A 9,831-nucleotide genomic window follows, 5' to 3' on the forward strand; every position below is an offset into this window, starting at 1 on the left:
AACTAAAAAAGGTGGAAAACATAAACAACAGAAGAGAAACTTTTCTATTCAAGGACAAAGGGTAACTGACATTACCCAGCAGGCACTGGTGTTTTGAGTTTCTAGTCATCATTGTGCCCAAACCTCAGCTCCAAGTTTCCTAAAGTCATCGCAGAGTTCATCCTTACGTCTCTATTGTTTTTCAGCAGTGTGCCCGCTGCTTCACCCAAGACCCTCAAGTAACCTCTGGCAATCACACACACACAAACACACACAAGCTTATGTCAGGTTCGGGTCAAAGGGAGGGTAGGACACACACACCAGAGTCCCACCAATTTCTGTCAATTTAGGGTTTTTATAATGACAGAATAAGGGGCTCTTTGACATTGCAGAGATCACCAAGACCTAATGGAAGGGGCCACCCCCATTAAGCTGCTGCTCCTTCAACAGACACGCACACACAAGTGAACCCCATATGTACAGGACAGCACTCTTATCGACAGTGTGTGTGTGGGTTTGAGTGAGCAGGGAGGTCATTTGTCCGTCCTTCTTCCTGCTAATATTCTACTACAGTTTAAATGTGTTTCTGCTACTGCTAACAGAGCACACACACACACACACACACACACACACACACACACACACACACACACACACACACACACACACACACACACACACACACACACACACACACACACACACACACACACACACACACACACACACACACACACACACACACACACACACAGGATTCATTCATCCATGTGTTTACCTAAACATACCATTTCCCATCCCACTGCGGTGCTGATAACGGCACAGACAAGTCTGGTTTATTGGAGTCATTTCCATGTCAACACAGCTCTGTGTATCGGCTCCATCTGATTCTGCCTGAAAAGAGACAGCAGCGCTCATCTGCACATTTTAGCCATTCAGGTATTGTTCTCGTGAAGTAAACTAATCATAACGGCAGTGGTGAAATAGGTTAAGCAGCAATTTGTGGATCTGCAAAATAACGGCAGAGAGACACAGAGAAACAAACATGATGTAAACTGCATGTGGAAAGTACTGCTGCTGTACTCTGTGACTCTACATATATTTCAAGCAAAAAATTGTCAATGATCTCTAAGATGTTGTTATCAAACGCTTATGACAAAGAAATATAATTGAGGCTTGATATTTTAGATATTAGCCATAAATGTAATTTTAAACAACTAAAAAGAAAAAGAAAACCAAAATACAACCTCCGGTCGGGCTCTAATTAGGATGGAAGAGAAACTGTTTTGCGTTCACAAATTTGTCATCTTGTGGTGGGTTTCAATTCATAGTATTGATACCTCCAGCTGTTCTGGTTTGTAGGTTCAAACAAACCATTACTCCATAGTAAGCATCAACAAAATGATAATAGAACAATGTAACATAGACACTAGCACTCAGTAGAGGTCATACTTCCTGCAAAGCCCAACAGGCTTTTTAAATTCAATCAAGCTGCACCAAATTACACAGTCATAGATATCAGTCCCCTCAATATGTGTTTTCATTAAGATCCACGAATTAATCCCTGGGAAATCTATATAAAACAATAACCTCAGGCTGTAAAACCTGCTTTTCTCTGCAATGAAGAACCACTTGTTTTGAAGAATTACTAAGAATTTTAAGCAGCAAAATGTCCCTTTTTTTCATTCATTTTTCTGTTGCCTACATGATTCAGATGTAGGACCGGCTGCTGGCCCTTATACACCATCTGAAATTTAAAAGGTCCTGTTTGCGGGCGGACATTTTTTTTTTGTGTGTGTGTGTCTGAGCTGCCGTTTCATTTTCACTTCCTCATTCAGGCTGACATCCTGTTCATGTCAGCTGTTTTCTCTCCATCAGACTAGGTGACATTTTGTCCTGACTAAACCAATGTCCTTGACGTCCCCTGTTCCCAAGTTTGCCTGGAGATCTCTGACTGGCTTAGTTGCATCTCCAGCCAGGGAAACAGTCAGATGTTGATGTGCACAACACGGAACAATTTTTTAATTTCTGCAGAAATGTAACGTGTGATTCAAAGGTCTGGAACCAATGTGCAGTACAGGCCAGACAGTAGGTGTGTGTATTACGTGTCTCGAAACTGGACTGGCCAACACTACTCTAACGGCAGCTCTGCCCAGTGAAGGGAGGGGGAAGCCGTCATCACATGTACTCGACAACGTCTAGATAACAACTATTATTAGTCCCAACAAACCACTCAGTGTTTCCTGGAGCCCAAAACTCTGTTCGAACCAGAGAAACTGAGTAACTGAGTTCACTGCTCACTATACAGTATCTCCTGTCATGAAGATGCTTGGTGATGTTTATTCTGATTAATGGCCTTATGAGGAAAAGGTTTAAAATAAAATGCTGTTTACATGGTTGTGTCTATGGGCTTTCGACCGTTGCCATAGTAATCAATGTCTAATTCAGTGATCAAATGGTGCTTTTTTTGTCACTGTGCGAGCTGGTGATGCATGCATTTGTTTATGTAAAAGATAACTTTCAACAAACTAGGTGGGAATATTATTTGGGAGTTCATCTCCGGACAATTAACTTTTGCAGCCGATTGGTCAAAGGTCAAGATCAACAACAACATAAAATTGTGGGAAATAAACGTTTTCATATTGATTATATATATATATATATATATATACACATATACACATATACATATATATATATATATATACACATATACATATATAGACCAGAAAATCAGTCCCCATCAAATGATAAGTGATATCACGAAGAAGTCACAAAGAAATCAGAAAATTGCGTTAATTGCATTTTTTTCCAGGTATATCTGCTTCCTATTGGACTATAGACACAAACTAAATAATCTGTGGCCATATGGTTGGAATGACATCATCATGCCATCACTATAAAGTCAGAAGATCACATCATAAAGTGTATTATTGCATTAACTTTTTCAACCAGTAACATTAGAAACATGATGTACAGCTTGCTTAGATTAACCAAACATTAATCATCACCATGTGATATAAATGACGTCGTAATGACCACATTATGAAACAACATTAATTAAAACACAAAAAAATAAATAGCATTGTCTTGGGTTCGTGCATTTAACCACTGACTGTTAATTGTTAACACAGTCAGACTTAAAGTACGTTTGCTATGGAAGAGTATAATTTAGTTTTATTTGATCGACAGTCCTGAATAAAAACAAGATGATAAAGCGCCGACATGTCCACCAAAAGACACGGACATTTGGAGGTTGTGTATAAAAGACAAGGAGCCATGAATGCAGACACTGAGGAACAAATCAGCAGCAGTTCTTTGTCACTTTACCTCATTTATATTTCATGTCAGTCTTTTGATTAGTCCCATCAGTTCTGATTACCTGCAGGCTGCTGTGTGTCTCACGTGTACGTGTGCGTGTGTGTCTCACTGTTATTTCTGATTCATTCATGAGCTGTGGCTGCAAAGTAAACCAGAGCACCCAGGAGAGTGATAGTTCCCCTCCATGTGTAATGTACTCAACCTTTTTGTCGTCAGTACTTTCTCACACACACACACACACACACACACACACACACACACACACACACACACACACACACACACACACACACACACACACACACACACACACACACACACACACACACACACACACACACACACACACACACACACACACACACACACACACACACACACACACACACACACGCGGTCTCAGCATCAGTGTATAAACACTGTCCCTGTCTGATCAGCTGTTGCTGCAGTCAGGTCATACCCCTCCCAGCACGACGCTCGCAGGAAGAAAGCAGGCTGCTCATTTGAACCACAAACACAACATTAAAGATGCTGTGTAGTTCCGACACATCCAGGGCCGGCGTTTCTCACCTCGCTCTACAGGTACAAGACTGTGTGGCTGAGGACATGAAGCCTAAACTGTTTTAGCAGCAGCTACACTGTTGTACTTGACTTGCAGGATGACCACATATGTATTAATCCTCCACTGAAGAGTCCCAGAGGAACGCACAATTTGCACCTGATTGGGGAGTTAAAAATAAAATTTGAAAATAAACATGCCCAGCTATTTAGATTAAACTAATGAGATTTTTATTTAATAACCACATCTGTGTAGGCCTGTTACTTATGTAAACAAACACAAACCAACACACTATGCTTTTCTATATTTTGCCAGTAAACAATGAAACGGGCAGGGCCGTAGTTTATGTTGGATCAAGGGGCTCAAAGAACCCCCTAGTGGAACCAAAATCTTTTTACACTCCCACAATAACAACATATAAGATCTCTATATCTTGCTTTGTGCCGTTGCTTCATTGTGAAACTGTGTGCAGCGCTCTTTGTCTCACTTTCCCTCTCTCGTTCACTCACTCTCCATCTCACTCTTCCTATCGGCAGCGCCAGAAGAAATCCCTCTTCGTCGGTGTGTGGTCAAAACATCCATTAAGTTTTTAGCGTGATGGGCTTGCAGTTCTGTCACTCAGGCTCTGTTGCCATAGGAGCCATGTGATTGTCACAATATTCCAGCAGTTATTGGGCATATCAGTCGGGATACGAAAACACCACTGCACAGGTTACTTGTTTCCTCAAAACCCTCTGACAAAGGTGTAAAGTTAGCACAACTTACTGGACAAATTCCAGGTTGAAATATACCTGAATTTTCCTTCAAACAACTGTGTAAGTTTATTCTATTACAACAGAGCAAATGTTATTTAATAATAACGGGGAGCTCGGCCCGATCAAACAAATAAATGTCATTCTCAAATAAAGGCTTGGGGAAATGGGGGGGAAACTGATTTAGCAGCTCAAAGGAATGAAAAAAAACATTTTAAAAAACAACATCAACCAGTCTTTCCAAAAATCAATGTCCCTGCAAGTCAGGACGAGTCCCAGACCTCCTGGACAATCCCCAGACATTACTGTTACAGTTTTCGTTTGAACTATGCGCTTGAAAAAGAGTCCCTTATAATATTGTGTGCTCTGGGTTATCCCACAATACAGGATATTGTTTGTGACAATGAGATGCTGATGTTTTCACTTGATGCTGTACGGTTGGGAATGAAACTACTTTGTATATCTCTCAACCAGCCACAGGCCACTTTATACTGTACCAGTTTGGGCTGTCGGAGGTAAACTGACAGTCATGGGAGAAACGTGGTCAAATCTGTGGTTGTGAATCCAAATTCATCGTTATATCGTATTTATCGCCGACCAGCAGCAAACTTCAGACACCATCAGAAATTTACGACCCAGGTCTGCAAGCCAGCCAATCAGAACACAGCATGAAATGACGCAGAAAAGAATGACACTCTAAATAAAGTTTAGGGATTAAAATGTGCAGACTCACGAAGCAAAACAACAGGAAGAAGAAAAAGTTTGTGATCCTTGCAGTGACTCAGACGGTCCAAAGTAAACGAGAGCTGATGACATGCCTCTGCTCTCATACTTCTTTTCTATAGAAGCGCTATAATTAACCGCGCACTCACCGCACATCTGTCTGGGTATCTCTCCATGTATGCTCAGAAACACAACACATCCACTGACAGACAATCAGCAAGTTCAAGTGAAAACAGGGGAGATCTCTCTCTCTCTCTCTCTATCTCTCTCCTCCAGTCTAAACAGCTCAATCCTCAGATACTAAACAGGCTCAACAGATCTGCTGCTGCAAAGACCCAGAGCGAGAGCGAGGCAGGAGAGGAGAGAGAGACACTCGAGATAAACTCTGCTCGAGGATTCCCAGTTTTGAGCAATGCTCCTGGTGTTAATCTGAATATGAAATGATACGGGACGGGTGGAAATTGGCCGAGCCAGTAACCATGCCAACCATCACCTCAAACCCTCCCCGTCTCCACAGCGATCCTGCATTACAACAACCCGTCTGTCTGTGGAGCCATTCGAACGACCCGCGTCTCGCTCTGCAGATACTGGAATCCTTCAGACCGAGCTTTCTACAGACGCAGAGACTGAGCTGAATTCAAAATGTGGCATTACAGACATTTCTTTGCCCTTTCATTCATACCTCCACTGCGCTTTACTGTCAACAGGTGCTCCCTGCTTTGAAAGTGCCACCAACATCTAAGGCCAGGGCTGCTCCCAGCCATTCACGTGACGAAACAACAGTGTGTGTACAGAGAACAACATACCGAGTAACAGCTTTCCTATGTTTAGCATTTGTCCCGAGGTAAATCTTTGAATTTGCCCGTGCCTTCAAATAAACAGACATACATTGATCAATTGTTCGTTGATCAATTATTCGTATTTGTGCCGAAAAGGAAAATAAATTGATCGTGAAATAGCCAATCCCAGATGAAACGATGGCTGATGAGAGCAATGGCGACTCTTTAGCTGCTGTTGGTCATGACACACAAATCTCGGGCGACCACATTAGATTTTAGATTTCTCATAGTTACACTTTTTTTAATTTTGTCTTACAAAATATATTTTCTCAAATTTTTACCAGTCCCTAACATTGAGTAAGACGTTGCCATAAGGGGGCAGTAAAAGCTGTTTTCAACTGCCATTAAACCACAAAAGAAGAAGTTAAATGAGTTACAGGTAAAACCATTACACAAAAAATGAAGAAACTATATTATGATAATGCCGAACAACAAGCGACAATCTGCTTGACTTTCCTGCGTACAATTAATTGGTATAATTATGAGTCTAAGTTCTTTCATGACATCTTTTTTTTGGATTCAACCTTGTACTCATAAACCACAAATGTTTGACAATGACAATCAAGTTCAATGACCGTTCTACATTGAGAAAGCTTCTACACTATGTTCTCAGCTCGGCTCTCAGCGGTGTGGGCAAACGCGCACGCACTTTCATAAGATTTTGCTTTGGAGTCTTACAAAATCATTAGGAGGTCAGTTTAGTTGTAAACGGGGTGTAATGATTTTCCAAATCCAAGGTTCCTTTTCAAACCTCGATTCTTGGGTCATTTTTCTGTTCATATCTCGTTTTTTTGTTTTGATCATCAGTTTTTAAAAAAATCAAGTTTAACTGATTAAGTTTATTTTACTGCAGGCGTGACCACTCCATCACAACTGGACCAAAGTAGTCACATGACACGCGCAAGTTGTAAGACAATAAAATAGGTGTGATGATAATAAAATAATAAAAACCGCTTCTCCTAACTTTGAAAATTATTATTATTTTTACAGTGTTGAGAGAGTTTTGGTATGTATATTAAGTCATGACAGTTCAACAGGCGGCACCTGCAGCGGTGTCAGCGGGTCGGGACTCGGGTCGTGATCGTGATGCAGATCGTGGATGATTGTATCAGGGATTCAGGTCGGGTTCAGAATCGTTTAACATCCCCACTTATAAATGACTTGTATGCAGAATAAATAAGCGACCACAGATTATTTTCAGTGTGTGGTCACGTACAATCCAACAAATCTAGGTTATAAAGAAAATACAATACATCATCTAAAACTTTTGGGGGGGGGGGTTAACATCCAGGTCAAAGGTCACGACTAGCCCTACAGGAGGTCAAAGGTGAAAGCGAGATGGATAAACTGTGGACAAACCTGTTACCTGCCATTTTCAAATTGAGTTCACGTATACCTGACTATTTATGGGAAATCCTGTCAGATTAAATAACTGTCAAGAAACTTGAACCAATCCCATCTGAAACACCGAGCACCACTGGAGCAACGCCTCAGGACACGCCGAGTGTCTCTGTCCTTCTGCTGAGCCTGCATGAATTCAAAATGTCAGTGCCATTTGTATTCCCATAACTATTGTAAAAAAATAAAGAAAAAAGTCAGGTGTAGTTATTTTTCAGTCTGTTAAATGCATGTAGAAAATTGATTGGAGGACTCTTTCAATAGATTATAAACAGAGAGATTAAAAGAATTATTTCATCACCATTTGCAAAAAAAATAGTATAATTTTGAGAGTAAACGTTGTTGAGCAGCAACAAAACCACCTCAGCTCAGTGATGAACAGGTGGTCGCTGCAGCCGTGGCACTGAGGCAGAGGAGAGTTGTGTGGCACCGCCTCGGGCCGCGCGCGCGCACGCGCGCACACACACACACACACACACGCGCACAGAAGGGGTACGCGCACGGGACACGGCCCCAGGGTGAAAGAGGAAGGCGCACTAACCGTCGCCTTGATGGGCACGTACAGCACCGGCCGGTCCGACGAGCCGTTCCTGCCCTCGGGCAGCGTCCCGACCTGGAAGCCCTTGGACTTGACCCAGAATTTGAATTTGGCGTTGATGTGGCCGCCGCTCTTCTCGTGCAGGAACAGCCCGTTGCTGTTCTCCTCGTCCCCCTGCAGCAGCGTCTGCAGGATCTTGTTGTACTTGCGCCGGGTCACGGTCTTGGTCTTCCCGGAGTCCCCGTACGTGCGCAGGCACCAGCCCTGAAATTCGCCGAACATCTCCGCGCCTCCTCCTCCTCCTCCTCCGGTCGCCGCCGCCGCCGCCTCGGACGCCGGCGTAGCCGCCGCGCCGCCGGGACTCCGGCTCCTCTGCTGGTTCTGGTGGTGGTTGGTGGCGGAGGAGGAGGAGGAGGAGGTGGTGGTGGAGCTCGTCACCGTGTCCGCCACGCCGCCGGCTCGCCTCGTCGTCATGATCAAACACTTTGTGCGAACAGTCCTTTGAAGTCACAAGTCGGTCCGAAGCCACGGGACCGACGGAGGCGCTCGCTCGTCCCGTCACCCCGCGGGCGAGACCTGCTAAAGACGTTGGGTGGGAAATAAAGAGCGAGGTTCCCCCCGAAAGACCCCTGAACGGAGCGGTCCGAACCTCTACGTCCCCTCCACTCCTCCACAAACACCAACACAAACGACCGAGACGCAAAGTCCCATTCGGGGTTGTTGTTGTTTTTTAAATGTGCCGTTCGGCTCACCACCTCCTCCTCCTCCTCCTCCTCCTTCTTCTTCCTCCTCTGCTGTTACGCACCAATGGCAATCTGCGAGAAGACCGAAAGAGGAAAAGAATGATGCCCAAAACACGTCCGAGCGGAACTCCGGAGCGGCCGCCGCCTGGCGGGACGTCGGCGCGAACAAAGAGTTCGGAGCGGTTGGGTTCGGGACCGGGCCGGCGCGGCGCGGCGGGCGGTGCAGATTGGAGCGATGCGCGCGCCCTCCTCAGACACACCTGTTAGCGGCGTGGCTCCGTCGGCCTGTCCCGTGGGGGATGTCGGTCGCCGCCTCCCCCTCGTCGTCTGACCTCCTCCTCCTCCGAGGGGAGTGGAGCACCGAGAGAGGAGAGGTCTTCACCTGTCCTCCTCGTCTCCACACGAGCTCTCAACGGGGTTTTTTTTGTTGGTTTTTTACAACACTCCCGGTTTGTCCCGGTGCGTCCGTCCGGTCTCCATCGCCGCAGGAGCGCGGTTCACGGAAAGACACGCGACACCTTCTGCAAATCAGCGGACTGATTTGCCCATGAAAAGAAAAATTAATATCCACAATGTCCGTCCTTCCTTCTTGTCCTTCCTTCTTGTCACCCCTTCTCCTCCTCCTCCTCCTCCTCCGGGCCCGGGCTGATGGGAGACGACCGGACACCTGTTTGAATCCTGTTCCGTCTTTCCTCCCGCGCGGCACCGTCAATGCGCAACGCTTCGTCTCGCTTTCCTCTCCCTCCTCAAATAAACGCTTAGGTGCAGAGAATTAGAATATCGCCTCTCCGGCAGCAGCGGCTGTAGTCCTGAACACACACACACACGTACACACACACACACACTGCTGCGACACACGACGGAGCAGCCCGGCCTGAGTGGATGGGACGTGCACGCGGCTGCAGCTCGACTTTAAAAAAAAAAAAAGCAGGAAGTGTCCAAAAAGGACCAGTACGCGTACGCGTACGGGCTCCCGCGC

General features: G+C 45.0%; 1 protein-coding gene across 2 annotated transcripts in view; it reads right to left on the minus strand.

Moving 5' to 3' along the window:
• Window positions 1-9,806, minus strand: part of LOC118316380 (nucleolar protein 4-like) — a 118,765-nt gene extending 108,959 nt beyond the window's left edge. For both annotated transcript variants that reach the window (XM_035644145.2, XM_035644144.2), the window contains exon 1: window positions 8,113-9,806. In XM_035644145.2, the coding sequence (XP_035500038.2) occupies window positions 8,113-8,583 (471 nt within the window). In that variant the 5' untranslated portion in view covers window positions 8,584-9,806. The remainder of the gene's footprint in view (window positions 1-8,112) is intronic.
• Between the last annotated feature and the right edge of the window lie 25 nt (window positions 9,807-9,831).

This window comes from Scophthalmus maximus, chromosome 3, assembly GCF_022379125.1.
Source record: "Scophthalmus maximus strain ysfricsl-2021 chromosome 3, ASM2237912v1, whole genome shotgun sequence".
Lineage (NCBI taxonomy): Eukaryota > Metazoa > Chordata > Actinopteri > Pleuronectiformes > Scophthalmidae > Scophthalmus > Scophthalmus maximus.